Source organism: Xiphophorus maculatus, chromosome 16 (genome assembly GCF_002775205.1).
Source record: "Xiphophorus maculatus strain JP 163 A chromosome 16, X_maculatus-5.0-male, whole genome shotgun sequence".
NCBI classification, from domain to species: Eukaryota; Metazoa; Chordata; class Actinopteri; order Cyprinodontiformes; family Poeciliidae; genus Xiphophorus; species Xiphophorus maculatus.
Window position 1 is genome coordinate 7,917,558 of NC_036458.1, and position 20,782 is coordinate 7,938,339.

The 20,782-nt window shown below is 36.3% G+C and overlaps 2 protein-coding genes across 2 annotated transcripts; one reads left to right on the top strand and one right to left on the bottom strand.

Moving 5' to 3' along the window:
• Window positions 1-21: 21 nt before the first annotated feature.
• nudt1 (nudix hydrolase 1) lies at window positions 22-5,183 on the bottom strand. Its single transcript, XM_014475345.2, has 4 exons — window positions 5,032-5,183; window positions 4,743-4,899; window positions 2,210-2,355; window positions 22-400 (listed from the first exon to the last, which is right to left on the bottom strand). The coding sequence occupies exons 2-4, from the start codon at window positions 4,892-4,894 to the stop codon at window positions 228-230; spliced, it is 471 nt and encodes a 156-aa protein (XP_014330831.1). The 5' UTR covers window positions 4,895-4,899; window positions 5,032-5,183; the 3' UTR covers window positions 22-227.
• Window positions 5,184-5,829: 646 nt separating this feature from the next.
• mrm2 (mitochondrial rRNA methyltransferase 2) lies at window positions 5,830-14,112 on the top strand. The gene is made up of 2 exons (XM_005796780.2): window positions 5,830-6,212; window positions 9,107-14,112. The coding sequence occupies exons 1-2, from the start codon at window positions 5,924-5,926 to the stop codon at window positions 9,535-9,537; spliced, it is 720 nt and encodes a 239-aa protein (XP_005796837.1). The 5' UTR covers window positions 5,830-5,923; the 3' UTR covers window positions 9,538-14,112.
• Window positions 14,113-20,782: the final 6,670 nt, after the last annotated feature.

The window sequence follows — 20,782 nt, forward strand, 5'->3', positions numbered from 1 at the left end:
AGAAGACATCCAATGACACGGGTTACAGAAAAAAATGTTTAATTCCACTTGTTACAGTTGAAAAGTGTGTACAGTAAATGCTTCTTCTTCCTATCCAAATGGTCATCTCATTCCTTTCACTAAATGAACAGTGGACACCAACAGTTACTTTCAGTAATAATTGTCAAAATGTAAACACCCAATTTGTTCCTCATAGTCCCAGACATAAAACACTACAAGGTTTCACATCAAAGCTCCTGAACCTCCTCCAGTTTGTGACTGAGAATCACGTCCTCACCCTGGAACTTGAAGTATCCCACAAATTTCTTCTTCTGTAGCATCAAAGGGAACCACAAGACATCATCGGCCCACATCTGACTGAAAGGGATTTTGTCGCAGTCAAACCACTGAGGCCTCATTTCTATAAAACACAATACATGGAAAAATTAATCAGACTGAGCAACTCAAATGTGTTCTTCAGATACATGATGACCAATGTACAGATGGCTGAACAAAACTCAAGCAAAAGATAACAAAAATAAACACCTCATACAACTGTAAAGTATGGTGGTGTCTTGCAGTCACTGAGAAGACCATAATGTCATTTTTACACTTAAGTATTCTAGAGTCAAATTTGTGGCTATCTGATGCAATGGTCCAATTTAGAAGCTTTTCCTAAATTGGACCATGCAACCGGTCAATGATCCCTAACACAGCAAATCTACAACAGAGTGGGTGAAAAAAGAAAAGAATCAAGGTGTTGCAATGACCCATCTAATATCCTGTCCTCAACCTTAATGAAGCGAATGAATGCCATATACAGTTAGGTGGGCAAGAATGCTTCCACAACAATCATGAGGAAATTTATTTAAGTTGCTTAAGATGGTTCTTCAAGCTGTTGAAGGATGGGATATACCAGAGTTGACTTAAATTTGGCAATGACCAAGTTATTTTATTATCAAAACAAATGCCTGTGAATTATTTAAATCCTCAAATAGCTTTCAATACCCATTTGCTTTTTCTAAAATAAAATAAATCACGCACTTCAGAACCAAACGAGGAGAAGCAGCTTTCAGCATCTATGCACCACAAATTTGGAACAAACTTCCAGAAAACTGTAAAACAGCTGAAACACTGACTTCTTTTAAATCTCAACTAAAAACCCACCTGTTTAGAATTGTATTTGAAATGTAATCAATTACAAATTTATTGATGGAACTTGACTTAATGATTGATTCTATATTGTATTGTGTTTCTGTGTTTGTAATGATGTAAAGCACTTTGAAATGCCTTGCTGCTGAAATATGCTATACAAATAAAATTTGATTGATTGAATTTGATTCTTTTTTAATTAGTCACACTTGAAATGTTCTCTTCTCCTTCATTTTCTGGACTCTGACTTCTATTACCCTCCAGACCTTTTATTTCAAGTGTTTCGTCTGACTACATCAGGAATTATACTTCTCTGTATCTTTGTATGTTTGGTCTCCACATAGTTGACCTTGACTTATTTCTTACAAAGTAAACAGGACTGCCAAGTATTTAATCTTGCTACAATTCCCTCCTTGCTCTTAAAGGTGCATTGACACATTTAAGTCTTCCTTCTAAAATAACACCTAAACCTCCCCCCCTCCCCCCTCGGTGAGCATCTTTAATTCAATCACTGTTCTTGTAGGGAACTGTAAAGAGTGGTATCATAGATTGAATGTTTCTTTTAGGTTTTTGAAAATATGTGCTATATGACTTGTCTGCGTGTAGTTTTTTTGCATTTTCTCAAAATGTTTGGTTTTTAACTAGTTTTCAGATTAGTCTCAATATATTAACACAATTATTTCCCCTATGAATCATACAAGCAAAATACAGGTAGTTAACTCATCAAGGGATGAACCTGGATTGTGCCTTTGTAACATTAGTAAGCTTGGAATGCCTACTTGAATCTTCACTAACTTTCTGTGTCTACTTTAAACGTTGAAGGGTCATAAAAGACTCAAATCCAGACCTCAGCATGCCTCTCAACCTTGCAAACTGTAGAAATTGTGATTGAGACTGAGTTTGTAATAACATTAAAAGGAAGTCAAGTTTAAAAGGAACTGAAACCAAAATGGTAACATTTGCTTTTTCTTAAATCTATTACTTGGAATGGTGTTCAAAAAGGTTATTCCCCCAGTTTTTTTATGAACTTCTCCCTTTTTAAAGGAATCTACTTTGGTTTTTTGAGAGAAAGTCTTACCCTCTGATTCTGTTGGTTCACCGTTATATTTGTCAGCTCTGAAGATGTGGACGTCAAGCATCTCTGTTTCTCCAACAAATTCAAATTTGATATTTCCAATTTTGTCCAGAACGTCCACTGTGAGGCCACTTTCTTCCTGAAGTTCCCTAGGGGGAAGAATAAAAAATAATTGGTTGTATTTGTGCAAGTGCACTTTCATATGGAGACTAAAAGAGCCTAAGGTTTTAGTAGAACACGTAGGAATACAAGTGAAAGCTATGCATGAAACCTAAAAGACTGATCAAGAAATTCAGAAACTCCACTATTATTTTATATCACAGGTGTCAAACTCCAGTCCTCAAGGGCCGCTGTCCTGCAACTTTTAGATGTGCCTTTGCTGCACCACCTGAATAGAATAATTAGGTCATTAGCAAGGCTGTGGAGAACTGATCTACACAAGGAGGAGGTAATTAAGCCATTTCCTTCCAGCATTTCGTACCTGTGGCACATCTAAAAACTGCAGGACAGTGGCCCTCGAGGACTGGAGTTTGACACCCCTGTTTTATATGATATCACTTTATCTCATGGGTGCCCAAAGTCGGTCCTCAAGGGTCGGCATCCTGCATGTTTTAGGTTTCTCCCTGGTTTAACGCACCTGGATCAAATAATGGCTCGTTAAAAGGCCTAAGAAGAACGCTGACATGCTGAGGAGGTTGTTGCTACCACCAAAGAGAGAACTAAAACGTGCAGGATGCCGGCCCTCGAGGCGTCCTTTGGGCACCCCTGCTTTATCTGGATGCCCTGATTTCCACTAGCTGAAGAAGCTAACAATCAAAACAATTATGAAATCTTCTTATGTTATTTATGAATGATACTTTAGACTTGGTAGACATGGCCTTGACAGCTATCAGACTCAGAGCAGTCAATATAGCTGCCGTGCATCAAGTTAAGGTCACCTGTCCAGCGCTATATTGTGCAAAGCTGAACAGGCCAAAATGATGCGACTCATTTCAACATAACACCCCACACTGTCTCTTGTCTTGAATGCCTGCATTCCAGATTTCCCACAGACATATCCCAGTATTCAAAACTGTTGAGTGGACCTGAATTGTTATTGAAATGACATTGGCTTTGATGATAGGTTTAATTTAGCTGCCACTCATCGTTATGGATAAAAAATTTGTTTGATCCACAAAGTCATTGGTCCTGGATTAGATAGTTGTTCTCTAGTGATGTGCAATATACAGTAGGTTGGGTGTATGGCTTTATTGTACTGTAATGATGAATGAGAAGATGTTCTTTTGTGGATATTTTTCTTTGTCAATCTGTTCAGTGCAGCACTTTAGAGTTTAAGGAGTATGACGTATCCTGTTCGCATTTACACACAGATTTCAAGGTCAGATTTTAAATGCTTTGTGTAAATGACCAACAATTATTCCTATAAATAGTCCACATTTCATGTCAAGTACAACACCTCTATTTTTGAGAAACGGGAGCTTAGTGACAGCCATCTAAAAATTAATTCTATTTTAAATGCTAAATATACCCTATTATGTCAAACTGAAAGTCAAGCATACAATTTTGTTATTTTACTGGGGAAATTTTTTATAAATTACATCCAATGTGTTTTAAAATGTGCTACTTCTCTTTGATGACAACTACTGCCACTATTTCTTGAATGTGCACAGCTTGATTCCAGAGGCGGTTTTCAAGTTTGACTCTGTGAAGCTTTGGGAGCCAACTGTGGCCCAAACAAAAACTTATATAAATGCGACATTTTCCATTTCAAAAGCACTGAGAACAGATGCTCAACAACACAGAAGTGAAATATATTTGCATATTATGAATAATGTAACTATTAAACACCCCTGCACACAAAGCAGTTTTCTCTGTTTGTTTGGAGACAGTTTTGGAGTGGGCCTAAATGCCTTGAGGCCGTGCTCTTCACTTCTGGAATAATAAGATATTGTCCCGACTAAAACGTTTATTCTTTTTATATATCCTAGCAAAACATTCGCAATTCTTTTTTCTGTTACTCTCAACAGTCTACTCCCACTGCCTTTGTTTTTAAATGTAAATACACTGAATGTGTGATCCCAAAAATGTAAAACAGAGTTGTGTTTCGCAAGCAGACCAAAATTATGCCTCTCCTTTTAAAATTTTAGAGTCTCTGTCCATTTTACTCAATCCCATCAGGTAGCCGTAGATTGCCATCCACCCTGAGCCTGGTTCTGATGGAGTTTGCTCCTTGAAAGGGAGATGTTCCTCTCTACTGAGGCTTTGTGCTTCATCAAAAATTGAAGCAATTTGCTGGTTTTTCAAGATGGACTTTTTATTTCTTTACTGAATTGTCTGAATCTGACTGGATCAACTAGGACTTTTCTGTTAACTCTGTTACACATGTAATAAAAATATTTTTGGACAAATATTGAACAGCTGTCTACTTATTAATTTAATACCTGCAATAATTTAGATTAGATCCTATACTTACATTACGCTTTAACACAAACTACAACATTAACCTTAAGTTAAATAAATATTCTTCTTATAATACCTTCTAGCTGCTTCTTCAATGGTTTCTCCAGGTTGAACTTTGCCCCCAAATCCGTTCCACTTGCCAGCACCAAAGCCTCTCTTCTTCATGCCCAGCAGCACTCTACCTGGCTGGACCACCAGGACCAGAGTGAGCAGCTTGGAGGTCAACATCTTACCTGAGAGGAAGAAAGAACTTTCTGAGCAACAGAAAAAAACACAATGAGCAATAAGCAACAGTTCCTGCAATATGGGGTGCTAACCAATGTTGTCATTAAATATTGCAGAACAAGGTCAGATCAAACAAGTACCTTTTATTCATGAAAACAGTCCACCTCACGAAAGACTCCCGCGTGGAGAATGCAGATGTCGTCACATGATAACAAGATTTGTAAACGAAAGGATCGGTCTGACTAAAGTCAGATTCAACGCATGTGGCCCATCTTTTGGTTGTAGGGTCTGTTGCAAGTGTTACTTTGAAATATGTCCGACTAGAAAAATGAAGATTTTTTTTTTGTCCCGTTTTCTTATTTCAAAAACTGGTGCTGCCATATTTTGCTAAGAAGTTGTCCTAACACCCAAAATTCTTATTTCATGTTTAGATATTTTTAATAGATTGTAATAACAGAACCAATAAGAACTAAAATACAAATTAAAATAAATTTTATCTATAAACAAATCATGAGGACACATTTGCCACCAATAAACCAATTCTCAGTGGTACACTTTGTTTTACAGACAATTTAAAAGCCTAATGTTAAATTATTAGGTACAATAGAAGCCATACACTTGATATTTATTCTGTGATGAAATGCCATTTATTCAGTGAATGCCAGGTATCCTGAATGGTACTTCAACCAAACAGTCTGAGTTCATTTCTAAAAGCAAGAGGTTTATTTATTTATTCATCAATAATTCTTTTTTGAGAATGCAATCCATAATATTCAGATATTCACCGTGTACATTAAGGTCTTTGATAATAAATGCACACAATTAAAACATGAAAATTAAATGAACGTAAATTTAATGCATGGGATGAATTTGCTCAAACATAGGAACTAATGTTTTCTCGTTCTGTTTCAAAAATAAAGGGAACCCAAATAGGTAGCACACGTTGAGAACTCTGTTTCACGCAAGCGCAGTTGCGTGAAACAGGAATATATATGAAATAGGAATACATATATATATAGTAGAATAAGCCAAATGTGGATATTTTGTGTTCAGAGGAGATGTTTTCACTGCTCGCTGAGTGTCATGAAGAAGCTGAAGGGGAAAACTGCAACAGAGCAGCGCTGGGTGCTGCGGCAGCTGAAAGATCCGTATGTCAAAGCTTCACACGCTCAAAACTTTCGGTGCAGAAGCGCCTTCAAACTCTTGGAAATAGACGACAAGTTCGGGCTTCTACAGCCCGGATACAGCGTAGTGGACTGCGGTGCTGCACCTGGAGCATGGAGCCAAGTGGCCGTGCAAAGGATCAACTCTGCTGGGACAGGTACACATGGCAGGTTTCAGTCACATGGGTTCAACTCCCACATCAAATCCCTAATGGTCATTAAAATGTAACGAAATCTCTACGTATCATTAAACTAACTCTTAGATAGATTAATTTGATTAGTTAGGTTATTTTTCTAATTTTATGTCATTAGAAGGGACACTGGCATTAATGACTGGGAGCACTAAAGGTAAAACTAAGAGCCACAGCACAGAATAAAATCAAATATTATTACAATTATGTAATGCTTTGTCATGCTTTTTACATGCATAGCAGTTTGGAGGTTTTCTTTATAACTGCTGATAATTTAGCTTATCACTAAAAAAATAATTCTTTTTTTATGCCAATCTGTACTGCTGTAACATAGAACACAACAAATGTTGTCTTTTTTTTAAATGCATTGCCTAGATAAAATTTTGCAATTTAACACCAGTTTTCTCCCTTTTTAAACACAAACAGTTAAACTTGTTTTTTTGCTTCATCCCCAAGCCATGACACCTTCAACTGTAAGCATCACAGTTGGAATTAGGTTATTTTCTGGAATATTGTAGTTAAATTTATGATGAACATCTCCTCTGGTTTAAATTAAATTTTAAACTCATCTTTCCAAAAAATGTCATTTCTGTTTTTGGTTTATTTCTAGAGAGCCTGTGAAAGTTAGAATTGGACAGTCCATTTCAAATTGCACAGGCATGCATTTTCTTTTTTTTTTTTTTTTTTTTTTTTTCATCTTTATTCATTTCATTCAATACAAATAAAAAAATTTTTAATACAAAGAAAAAAATAAAATAATTTAAAAAAATGAAATGAAAGGTAGCAGGAAAATAATCTTATAATATCTGCCCCTTTTTCTCAACTATGGATCAAAACAACAAAAAACAAACAAACAAAAAAAAAAAAAAACTAAAATTTCCTTGATTTGTCTTATGTGACAAAAAAAAGAAAACAAAGGAAGAACAAAGAAACAAGGTCAATCATCAATCTCAACTGAACAATACTATACTTTGACTTTATACTATTTCATACTTCTTCAAAAAAACAATCTTTAACATTCTTTTAAACATGTGTAATGATTTAGCATTTTTAACATCGTTTTGCAGGTCGTTCCACAGTTTGACTCCTTGTATCGAAGTACATCGTTCTTTCAAACAAGTTCTGAATTTAGGTTTCTTAAAAATCTGTGTCCCCTTAAGGTTATAACCACTCTCTCTCTTTTCAAAATTTTTTTGGATGTTTAAGGGTAATGTTTTTAGGTGTGCCTTATACATAACCAACAAAATATTATAATCAACTAAATCATTGAATTTCAAAAACCTGAAATTACAAAATAATGTATTTGTTGGATATTTACCATGTTTTCGAGCAATAACTCTTATTGCCCTTTTTTGCAAAACAAAAACAGATTTTATACTAGTATAACATGCCTTTCCCCATACCTCAACACAATAAACCAAGTGTGGAACAATTAGTGCATTATACAACATAAGTAGTGCATGATCATTCAGAAAATCCCGTACTTTATAAAGCACTGCAATTGATTTTGCTAATTTTGTTCTTAAATAATTCAAATGGGATTTCCATGATAATTTCTCAATTATCACACCCAAAAATTTCACCTCACTAACTCTACAAATCTCTACACCATCAACTTTAAATGGAGTATTTACAGTTCTTTGTCTCCTTGTAAATAACATATAATTTGTTTTGTCCAAATTTAAAGATAATTTATTTAGTTTGAACCATTTATGTATTTGCATAAATTCTATTTTCATTTCTTTTAACATCCCTTTTATATCATTGCCCTGACAAAAAAAAGTGGTATCATCCGCAAATAGAATACATTTGAAAAACCCTGATACATTTACCAAATCATTTACATATAAAAGCAGCCATAGCAAGATTGTGCAAGACATCTCCAGACTTTTGGAGACTAGTTTTAGCATCTTGAGCTTTCAAGGTTTACTTGCTTGGAGAGCCAGACTTGGGCGTGTTGGCAGTTCCAATAAGGTTACATAAAATGTTTGCTATAGTGCACAAATAACTTTCTCTTTTGTGTTACTGTCCTTAAAAAAAACTAAACAAAAGAAAAATGTTAAAAATTAAAAACTAAAATCAGCAGGCCAGCTAACAAAAAAGACCAGAAATTGGTATTGACGTGTAGAATCATGATTAATGCAGTAGTAACTGTAAAAGATTTAGCAATAAATACATATTAGTCAGTGGATAAATATATTGAGAATAATATTCTGCCACATGATCCAGAAAAAAAGGGTTGTTTTCTTATAGTAAACTGTCATATTTATTATGCAGGCCTGAGTGTTTCATTGTTTTGGAACCCGTAATTAATCTGAACATTAATCAGTGTCCTCAGTTATCCTTGTCACATTGAGGTTATTACTTTCTAGTGATGCCGCTGTAAATGAAGATAGATATTATAAGTTTGTCCTACATCATCACCCACCAAACATGTAACTTTGTCCAAAAAAAAAAAAAAAATAGCAGATGTGTTAATGATTGTGATGGATTGCGTAGATAAGGGATGTTTAAAGTCTTAAAGATAAGTTTAAATCTCATTAATCAGTAAATCTTTGGTTTGGAAAATGTAAATTTAAGTTAATTTGTCACTGTAGTTATTTGAAATATGCATAACTTGCAAAAACATTAGTGCGGAATTTCTATGTTAATATCAAGTTAATTTTTGAAAAATGTACAAGAATCAGAGAGATTAAAGACAACTAAAGGGATATCAAAGATTACAAGGGAGCCAACCATTTCTTTTGCTTTTTGTTTTTGGTGTTATTTTTTAATCGCTCAGTTTGCCACAGGCTGTTGTTTGTGTGAACAGATAAGACATGTAGAAGGGAGATGAACTGTTCCGGTGGCTGTCGTTTTAGATCAAGGCTCGCCACGTGGAACAGTTATCGGCATCGACCTGCTCAACATACCACCTCTGGACGGGGCCCACTTCCTCTCCAATCACGATGTCACCGACCCCGCCACACATGGCAAGCTACAGGAGCTGCTCCCCCAGGGCCAAGCTCATGTCATCCTGAGCGACATGGCGCCCAACGCCAGCGGCTTCAGAGACATGGACCACGAGAAACTGATCACCATGTGTTTGTCTCTGATAGACTTGGCTGAGAAGATTCTGCTGCCTCGAGGCTCTCTGCTCTGCAAATACTGGGACGGGGTTTTTTCTCATCACCTCCAGGAGAAACTCTCATCTGTGTTCAGCAGTGTTCGGACCATAAAGCCAGACGCCAGCAGAAAGGATTCAGCTGAGAGATATTTCCTTGCTAGAATGTACAGGAAGCCCTCGAAGTGATATTGGTTGTCTTTTATTTAACTCATGACTGGGACATTCACTGAAGTGCTTCTCTGTGTCTCTGATCATTGAGCTGTTTGAACATGAAGAGGCTTACTTAGTGGCTGTTATCAAAAGATGGCAGTGTTGAGACATCAGTGAGGCTTGCTGCTCCGGGCACAAATGCAAGCATATTAAAGACCGTAATGTTCTTCCGTTCCCTGCAAACCTAACGCAGTAGCAGCACTTAATCAGTAAAATGAAAACCTATGCAAGAATCAGTGAGATTACTCAAGAGCATTTTTCTTATTATTGCCCCCAGTAGCTGTTCCAGAGTCTCTTTTTGCTGTTTGCTTTGATGCAGAAAGTCATTTAGCTCGGATGCACATTGTAAGGTTCTGCACTTCCAGCCACGTTCAGCTGTTCCGTTACACAGAGCACATGAAGGGAAAAACTAATTTCTAAGTGTCATGTACAATGTGACTAATGGAAAGTGGAATGACAGTAAAGATGGCTTGCATATGTGTATGGTACACATTTGCTGACTGACAGGGGAAACATCCAGATCCAAGTTGTTGGATTTTAATTCAGCCTTAAATTTTTACCTCGGTGACTGCCAAAACACTTCAGACAATAGTCCCAAATTTCATTTTCTTTTCCTCCCCACATAAATGATTAATGAACAGAAGATGTGATAAAATAGTTACAGGCTTGTTTATGCAACTAAAGTTCAACACCTGGATAATAGTTTTTGCTGTGATATGCCTATATTTTTCATTGTTTCTTTTATTTATTTGGCAATAATAGTTTTCCACATTTTATTTATGTGAATAATTTATTTACCATTTAATAAATGCCTATCCTAGTTGCATAAAGAAAAGGCAACTTCAAGAACAATTAAAAATCTTTCTACATTTGCGTCTCAGTAAATTCGAATATCATTGAAACATAAATTAATTTTAGTTCAATTCAAAAACCTATTCTAATTGATTACATATGTATTTTTGTCTCAGGTATAATAGGTTGAGTTAATGACAGACACATTCAGGTTTATTGTATTTATTTTAACAAACAGGAAATCAAGTCAGTAGTTACCTTCAATCCAGCAGCTTCTGCCCCACAGTCAGACAGCAACAGAAAAAGGGGCTTGGGATAGTGGTATTTAACACAAATTAATATTATTGATCCACATAACTAATCTCATCTTTAACATACATAAACTCACACATGTAACATTCAAACACTATCAAACAATTGATAAATGAAACATCACATCTGATCAAAAACGTAAACATATCTAACAAACAGGAAATCGAGTTGGTGGTTAACGTCAATCCAGCAGCTTCTGCTCATATACATAGAATAAATAACCCCAAATGAGCTACTAAGCAATACCTCCCATTGAGCAGTTATCAACAGTTAATATTTGTAAAATTAACATAAATAAAATGGATAACATCAATAATGATAACAGTTAAAAACATGTACAAAGCAAAGTTACTCGTGAAACACTGTATTTTATCAGATTTGTCTAAAATATATGTTAAAATATAACACTTGTAAAGAAAACATAGAGCTGATTGTAATACATACCACAGTCACAGACAGCAGCAGAAAAAGGGGACGAGCTGTCAGTTACCGGTTACTATGTAACCACCAACTGTCAAGCACTGTCAGTTACCTGTTACTATGTAACCACCAACTGTCAAGCACAGCGTAGCAGAACTTAAAACACCAATACATTTTTGGAGAAACAATTTTCTGACCACACAAAACAACTCAAAGAATAAAGAAACAAATTTAGGCAAACTTCACATTCACAACACTTCCAAAATAAAACCCTGTTACACATACATGAGTGATGAATGTCAAACTTTAATTTTTATTTTTCTTAAGATTACGACTAGGAAAGCCCAGCATTCAGTTTCAGAAACTTTGAACATTGGAAATATTTCATAAACACTGTGGATACCCACAGCCTTAGGGTATTCCTAAGGCTGTTAGGATGCAAAGCTGTTTGCAGAGTTTAGGGCAGTTTTACAAAGCATGGACTGAGCTTGAAGAACCATGGCTCACAAATCACAATATTATTCAAAACATTTTGCCACAACTGAGGTATTCCTTATGTCAAGACACTCCTAAATGCCAAAAGTGCCTTTCATTCTGGGCAAAGGAAAGAAAGAGACTGGACTGTAGCTTATTTGTTAAGACTCTTTTCCCATGAAAGTAAATTTTGCAGTTCATGTAGAAATCTCAAAGTTTGGAGGGAGAGTTTTGGGGCACTGAACTGAAGTTCCTTAAAGTCTTGTGTGACTGCTGCACAGTCCAAAGTTTGAGCAGTTGTCCACCAGGAAATTTTAAATGCTTCTGCTGACAAGCTTTATGGAAATGCTGTTTTTATTTCTAGAAGGACTTGGCACCTGCCCACACTGCCAAAGGTGCCATTACATGCTTTAATGAGCATGGATGGCAGTGCTTGATTGACTAATACCCTCTCCAGAGAATCTATGGAGTTTTGTCAAGAGGAAGATAAGAGATACCTGAGCCAACAATGCAGTTGAGATAAAGGTTGCTATTAAAGCAATCTGGGCTTCTTTAACACATCAGCCGAGCTGCAGGCATATCTACTCCATGCCATGCTGCATTGGTGCAGTAATTCATGCAAAGGAACCACGAACAGCTATTAGGCTTTCGTTGTTACATAACAAACCATGAACCCATCTGGCTGTGGTCTGTGTTGTGGTCCTCATACAGGCTGTCCAAATACACTTAGTATTGTAATACAAAAAATGTTGTGAATCCTCAAATTGTTATTATCAGCATCAGATTTTGCTGACCAACATATTTCTCAGATTAAGATCATCTGGTGCCTCTAAGCATCCATGTCGATGCCGTGTTTGGAACATTACAACTCATAGTTGTTACTGGTTTGTTTCTACCTCAGAGGAGGATCAAAGGTAAAATGTTGCTTTTGAAAAATAATTTTGCAGTGAAAAATCTATTTATTAGGAGCTAAAAGATGATTAAAAAAAACCCTTCTAAATGGCTTTGTTAAGCACTCCAGTAGTTTGTTTCATTTTCTAAATGAATTCTTGTCTCTTGGTTTAATTGGCACATTTTCATTCCTCAGAAAAACAGACTGGTTCAAATTAGTCATAAATGATCATTTTAAGTGAAATCAGATTACCCCTAAATAGATTTTTAACTCTGATAATTCAGCAAAATGAAAAAGAAAAGCCCAATCAAGATCACATTTGCATTTATGCCGCAAAAGAAGACCAGAATAGGCTGCTATTTGGCCTTTGTGTCTCCGGAGTGATGAGCAATACAGTACTGACTGAAACATTCATGCCTCTCGGCAAAATTAACTGCACAGAAGGGGAACTGACCTCTAAAGATGATTGTTTGGAATGAAAGGGAGCAGTCATGCCTGTTGATGAAGCTGATATAGTGAAAGATGTGAACAGATGACCAATTTTATTTCTCATTACTTGTTGATTATTCTGCCCTGCGTTATTCAGTTTCAAATTATTTCAGAATTACTGTGGGATCTGTGTAAATTCCATCGGAGCTGAGCGACTCGCTCTCGCGACGAATGATTATTCGCTCACAGGTTAATTCATTCTTTTCTGGCCAGATGGAGGTACAGATGTAAGAATTAGCAAATGAACAGAGGAAATCGGGTGTAGAAAAACATATGGTAAATGTAAATGTTAAACCTAGAGGTTTGAATAATTTTTATGTTGTTAGAGAACTTTTTGAATTGCTCTGGTCTTTTGCGTCTTAAATTCTAACTCATGCAGGTGCATATTTGAATGAAAACATTAAATATCAAAAAGACATTTTAAGTTTTGGTGGAATTATTTGTTACAAGAGAACCATAGTATCATGAGGACAGAATTTCCTTGTATAACACAGTCTGTGATGGAAGAATTTTCTTCTCTTTTCATACAAGTTAAATAACAAAGTTTTCAAAAGGCTGAATTCTTAAAAGAGTAATTCGCCCCTTCTAGATCGCTTCCGTGCCAAAGCTGAACATGTGAGTTTTACTTTTTGAAAGCCGCTGAATGTTTTGAAATCTGAGCTGATTTCATTCACCAACTTCAAGCTTTTATTAAAATCTGCCTGCCGGACAGGAGCCTGAGAGGGTTCATTGTGCAAAGATGGAAGCTGCATTCAATAAAACACGGAGTGCATTTGGCCAAAAAAAGAATGTTTCCTTTTAGAATCGTTGCTCCATCTCAAACAACACAAAACATGCATTATCTCAAGCAATTGACAGGAAATTAAAGAAATGGTATTATCATTTTCCACCATTGTGTCATCCATTCCCTTTGGCTGACCTGAATTGCCAGAATGCATTTCTTGTCTGGCAACATTAATCATTTCTCTCAGGCTCTGAATGTTTGAAGACAGAGCCAAGCAAACATTTGTAGACAAAAACTTTGGACTGCTATTATGACGGTAGTGAAAAAGAATGTTTGACTTTTGTTCAGTAAAAAAGGTTCCTAGAAAACTAAAAGACTCCTGTTTGTTGCTGCCACAGTACTTCAGTGAATCCTCCATGGTGTAATAGAAAAAAATTACATTTTTGGCCAGCTTGCAAATACATGGACTAAAACCTTTAAAATGTTTTTGCATCAATTCTAAAATGATCAGACACCGTAGCAATATGAATTTGAGCTGATGTTAGACATCTTGAAGGTAGAAATGTCCAGTTGTAAATCCTATTAGGACTGCAGTAAATTCAGAAAATATTATTTCTTTTTTTGTTCCTTTAACTTTTAACATATGACTTGACGATGTCCTCCGAATAGTTGATAAAATATCTCTTCCAGTTCTTCTGAAGTGTTTATGGGGGATGTTGATATTTTAATTATGGATTTTAACAGTTATTTGTCTATGGTGGAAAGGTTATTGTAGGCTTTATATTGAAATATAATGTTAATTAATATACAAAAAAATCTGTCTTCTATATTTCACCATTAATCAGTCTATTTACCAATATCTATTTTCAATTAGCATAGACCAGGAGCTTACTGTATATATTAGCTGACTGGGAGCAAAGTGATAACTTGATGCAATTAGTAGCTCATGGTGATTCTTCTCCTACTCTTTTCATCTGTGTTTGAAAATAAGTCATTGTGAGGAGAAAAAAATTACTTATTATTTATGACATCTTTTATAAAAGTATCCCTGTCTGTCTGATGGTGGGCTTCTCTAACAGAATAGCAGAAGGGTTGAAGTTCTTTGTCCTTTCTTGCAAGTAACAGAATATTCCAACCTCGTGTTCAAGGAAGCTCTGGAGTTACAGATCTCAGACTCACAGTAAGGACAGCAGTCCAATGTTTGTCTATCTCTCTTTGCCAAAGGATTTCAGGCTGTCGTCCCCACGCCTGGCCTGGGTTATGTTTGAAGGAGGAGCGCACTCTAAAGAGTGTTCAGCTAACAGATTTAGATGTCTGGATGGAATGTTTCGGATTCCAGCCGGTACCCAAACTCAGCATAATAGTTGAGAAATGAGGAATTACTCGCCTGGTTGTGTTGACAGGAAGCTCCCCAATGAATAAGGGAAGCAAATCTCTTTAGGAGTCATAAAGAATAATCTTCCCAGTAAGGGCTGGAGAAAAACAATAGGCTTCTTGATTGCAGCAGAGACACAGTGTCAGAAATAATGCGGATGAACAATACAGGTGCTGTTAGCTTCAACACGGCAAATAAATTTCCTGTCACTTTGGCACAGTGGACCACGCTGGATGAGTCTTAATGGCTTTTATCTTGAGATGACCAGAACTTCACATGTCTCACTTGTTCTGGTGACTTTTCATCTATTCTCCTCTCATCTTTTTATCTGACGTGTCATCGATCAAGCTTTTAAAAGTTCTCCCGACTTCCTGGACCTTCCTGCTATATTGTTGGTGAATTTTCAGGAGACTCTCCATAGTTGAATTGGCGATAGATATCAAGCCCTTGTGTATAATTCCTCAGCCAGCTTTATCAAGAATGGTGAAATTTCCACACAAATTCTCATAAAAATCCTCAAGATAACAAGTATATGAGAATTATGATTTCACCCATATCAACATTCTAAGTCCATCTAAGAATAAAATCATTCAATGATAGGATTTTCATTTAAATTTGTAACTATCATGATTGACATTAAATAGTGCTATACTACAGAGTAATGAGAAGTATTTCAACTTCTAGATCTGAACCCAAATATAAGGGCAAAAGGAGGAAAGCAAGGAATCTTTTCTGTTTATAAAGCTAAGACTCTACCAGCTCCTTATCAATTCAAAGCCTGAACTGAGTGTGAGAATAACAAAACATCACTCCACAGACTAAAATTGGAAATTGACACTCTGAATTGACCTGAGGAGAAAAACGGGAAACTGCAAGTGCCACATCTGATGGCAGCCTAATCCTATTTTATACTATGAATATCTTCCAATTTTTAATTTATTGCAATTTCTCTTTCTATGCTACACATGACAAAAGCTGTCTATATACTGTATATATATCACTAATATTTCAATAACTAATATCTGTATCAACAAGCTTCTGTTCTCATTCTGGTTGGATATTTGACCACAGCTCTTTCATGAAATGCTGGAACTCATTTAAGTTAGTTTCCTAGCTTGAACCCCGATTTTCAATACATTTACAACAGAGCTTTGGTTGGGCCATTCCAAGGGCTTAACTTATCCTGCTTCATTAAAAATCAGGTTTGATGTATGTGAAGGATTATTGTTTTGTCAGAACACCAAACTGGATCCAAGTTTAATCTATCTGACCCAAACTGACTGTCATCCTAAGATTAAAGCAAGTTGTTAGTATGAAGAACCTGGGGAATCAGTGCTCAGGCTTGCCATGAGTTGGAAACTGGAACATCATCACCACCGTGCACATAAATCAACATGGACTTAGAGGAGACTGGCCAAGAAAGAAGCACCTGCTCCAAAATCAATATCTTAAAGCTTGACTAAACACAAGCCAAATGCCTTCTGAAGAAATGTTTTATGTTCAGACAACACAAGCAGCAAGTTATTTGGCCACTATTAGATGTTTTGTTTGGAGGAGGCAAAGTGAGTTCATTATTGTAAAGTAAGAACACAGTCACAACTTTAAAGCACAATGGTGGCAGCATCATGTTGAGGTTTTGATTAGCAACAATGGTTCTAGTACAACTGTACTAGAACACCGACTAAAATAGGCAAAATAATGAGGAACCAAGAACACAGTTGGTTGTTCAAACAGAGCGAGGATCCAGAGCTCACCCAGTTGTTGATTATAAATCACTGCAATTGATGTGAAAAAAACAATAACAGAAAAACACTGTAATAACTTGAATTTGATATGCCAATCATCCCCATGATTGGTGTATTTAAACTTCAAAGCGGAACTGTATGTATGTGTATATGTATCTATCATTCTAATAACTCTGAGTTGGTGCCTGTGTTGGCCCTTTATACATTTTGGAAAAGGTTTAAGTAGATAGATAAAATGAAAAAAAGATCTCCTGTTTTCCTCTCTGTGGTAAAATCACACAAAAGGACATCAGTGAATAATAGCTCTATCTCCTCTTGATCTTTTGCTTTTTCGAGGTTGCAGCAGTGCTGCGGAAAAATGTCAAGAGCATCTTTAGAACACGAGCAAGGGTTAGTTTGTGGTATGAGGGTTAAAGAGAGACAGAAAAAACAAGGAACAAAACAGCTACTGAGTACAAATAAAGTGCAGATTGCACTCAGTGGTTTTTCATTCTTGAGTCTACTGACATTTACTGGACTTAGCAGAAAAAAAGCTGCAGGTGAAATCAGAAAACTAATAACTTTATATAAACATTTCTACAGAAGAGGTGGGTGCCCTTTGGGTAATTTTCTACATTGTGCTTATAAATCAGCAATATATGGTAAAGATAAATGTCTGGTAAAAAGAAAATGTTCAAACCATTGAAAGGTAGGTTGATTATATCTAATTGGGGCCTGCCATGCAAAGCAATGGCAGGAACCTATTGCTATTCTCCCAAGAAAAGTTTCTTTATTATTATTGGGGCCTGCCATGCAAAGCAATGGCAGGAACCTATTACTCTACACCCAACAAAGTGTCTCTTTAATATTATTATAATTCTTTATTTTTCTTCCGTAACCGTTAATGCGGCTCATACCGCTGGGTGCACACCTACAAATGAGGTATCAAAACGTGCAGAAAATTCACGCCATTGGAGCTATTATTTCTGGTGGGATTTGGGGTTAACGTGGCGACATAATTCGCAAAAAACTACGAAAAAAACCCCATTATAAGTCAATGGGAAAAATCCTGGAAATACCCTATTTTTGAGGATTGTCTGTGTCGTCACAAATTCACCTAGAAATGCCATTCAAATTTCATTTTGTAGATACGTCTGTGATCTCTTCGAAAGTGAAGACGGCTCGTCGATACCAGTTACGGTTTGTCCACAATTTGTCTCTAAGCGACCCAAAGTTTCTCATTTTTCCTAAAGTTAGAGTGCTTCTCTCGCTGATTAGAGTGAGAGATGAAGACAACTTTTTCAGCCCAAATCATTTTTGAAATCGCCATCACGCCCACAAATATCGCACGATTAGTATCAAAATCGGTCCTGACATTGATACGCCTGTCTGCTCCGGTTTGGGGCCTGCCATGCAAAGCAATGGCAGGAACCTATTACTCTACACCCAACAAAGTGTCTCTTTAATATTATTGGGGCCTGCCATGCAAAGCAATGGCAGGAACCTATTACTCTACACCCAACAAAGTGTCTCTTTAATATTATTATAATTCTTTATTTTTCTTCCGTAACCGTTAATGCGGCTCGTACCGCTGGGTGCACACCTACAAATGAGGTATCAAAACGTGCAGAAAATTCACGCCATTGGAGCTATTACTTGTGGTGGGATTTGGGCTTAACGTGGCGACATAATTCGCAAAAAACTACGAAAAAAACCCCATTATAACTCAATGGGAAAAATCCTAGAAATACCCTATTTTTGAGGATTTGCTGTGTCGTCACAAATTCACCTAGAAATGCCATTCAAATTTCATTTTGTAGATACGTCTGTGATCTCTTCGAAAGTGAAGACGGCTCGTCGATACCAGTTATGGTTTGTCCACAATTTGCCTCTAAGCGACCCAAAGTTTCTCATTTTTGCTCATATTAGAGTGACAGCCGACCTCGGTTCATATCTGGGCACAACATTTCTTTCTCTCATCACTGTAAATGCTCTGAGTGAGGTACAGATATGAATCTCGGGACTATCGCAGAAGACACATTGAACTGTCATACGCTTAAAACGCTTTTCGAATATGTATTACGGTTCCCGAACAAGAAGGATTTGTTTCCAATGCTTTTTTTCAGTAAAGTGTGTTTGCTCAAACACACTTGTGTGTTTGAGAGCTCACAGCTCAGAGCTCACACCTGCTGAGACCATTATTTGCCATAGCAACGGAACTCAAGAGGCTATTGGCTGCTGGTTAGGACTACGAATACGCATCGTTGTAGTTCTATCTATCCTCAGTTGAAACAGATCAGGACTGAGAACTGGCCTTTACAACTACTTGCTGCTTTGGGCTGTATATAACTGATTTAACTCAGTAACTGTTACACATGGGATTAGTTTTACACTTTAAAATTAAGCATATTGAAAATTTCACAATAAAAGCCCTGAATATTTTTACATGACGTAATTGCTCTTTTTTGGCTTTATTTGACTTTTTCATCCAAAGCACTGTTACACATGGTATTAGTTTGGCCCTTTAAAATGAAGCTTAACAAAAATTTCAAAATAAAAGCCTTGAATATTTTTACATCAGCTACTTGTGTTTTGAGCATTATATAACTATTTTAACCGAAGGACTATTACGCATGGGATTAGTTTGGCCCTTTGAAATGAAGCATCCTGCAAATTTCAAAATAAAAGCCTTGAATATTTTTACATGACGTAATTGCTCTTTTTGGCTTTATTTGACTTTTTCATCCAAAGCACTGTTACACATGGTATTAGTTTGGCCCTTTGAAATGAATATTAACAAAAATTTCAAAATTAAAGCCTTGAATATTTTTACATCATGTAATTGCTCTTTTTGGCTTTATTTGACTTTTTCATCCAAAGCACTGTTACACGTGGTATTAGTTTGGCCCTTTGAAATGAAGCTTAACAAAAGTTTCAAAATAAAAGCCTTGAATATTTTTACATGACGTAATTGCTCTTTTTGGCTTTATTTGACTTTTTCATCCAAAGCACTCTTACACGTGGTATTAGTTCAGAACTTTAAAATGAAGCATACTGAAAATTTCAAAATAAAAGCCTTGAATATTTTACATGAAGTAATTGCTCTTTTTGGCCGTATATGACTTTTTCATCCAAAGCAATGTTACACATGGGATTAGTTCGGAACTTTAAAATGGAGCATAATAATAATTTCAAAATAAAAGCCTTGAATATTTTTACATCAGGTAATTGCTGTTTTTGGCTTTATTTGACGTTTTCATCCAAAGCACTGTTACACATGGGATTACTTTGGAACTTTGAAATGAAGCATACTGAAAATTTCAAAATAAAAGCCTTGAATATTTTTACATCAGGTAATTGCTGTTTTTGGCTTTATATGACTTTTTCATCCAAAGCACTGTTACACATGGGATTAGTTTGGAACTTTAAAATGGAGCATAATAATAATTTCAAAATAAAAGCCTTGAATATTTTTACATCAGGTAATTGCTCTTTTTGGCTTTATTTGACTTTTTCATCCAAAGCACTGTTACACGTGGTATTAGTTTGGCCCTTTGAAATGAAGCATTCTGAAAATTTCAAAATAAAAGCCTTGAATAATTTTACATGACGTAATTGCTCTTTTTGGCTTTATTTGACTTTTTCATCCAAAGCACTGTTACACGTGGTATTAGTTTGGCCCTTTGAAATGAAGCATACTGAAAATTTCAAAATAAAAGCCTTGAATATTTTTACATCAGCTACTTGTGTTTTGAGCATTATATAACTATTTTAACCCAAGGACTATTACGCATGGGATTAGTTTGGCCCTTTGAAATGAAGGTTAACAAAACTTCCAAAATAAAAGCCTTGACAACATTTTAAATCGTACCGAACGGTGCACGTCCGCCTCGCTTAACGTTCTTGCGGTTCTCCGCGTGCCACTGATCACGTCGCGGCGTCCTTTGGCGTCGACGCCGATTTGTGGCGCGACGACGCCGGGCCCATGCCCGACGGGCGCGCCTTGGCAGGCCCCGGCT

What these genes read in the sequence shown, in the direction of transcription:
- mrm2 (XM_005796780.2), top strand. Translation starts at nt 5,924, where the DNA reads ATGTGGATATTTTGTGTTCAGAGGAGATGTTTTCACTGCTCGCTGAGT. An exon ending in GATCAACTCTGCTGGGACAG is followed by an intron (nt 6,213 to 9,106) that starts GTACACATGGCA and finishes CTGTCGTTTTAG; the next exon opens with ATCAAGGCTCGCCACGTGGA.
- nudt1 (XM_014475345.2), bottom strand. Translation starts at nt 4,894, where the DNA reads ATGTTGACCTCCAAGCTGCTCACTCTGGTCCTGGTGGTCCAGCCAGGT. An exon ending in ATTGAAGAAGCAGCTAGAAG is followed by an intron (nt 2,356 to 4,742) that starts GTATTATAAGAA and finishes TCTTCCCCCTAG; the next exon opens with GGAACTTCAGGAAGAAAGTG. An exon ending in TGAACCAACAGAATCAGAGG is followed by an intron (nt 401 to 2,209) that starts GTAAGACTTTCT and finishes TGTGTTTTATAG; the next exon opens with AAATGAGGCCTCAGTGGTTT.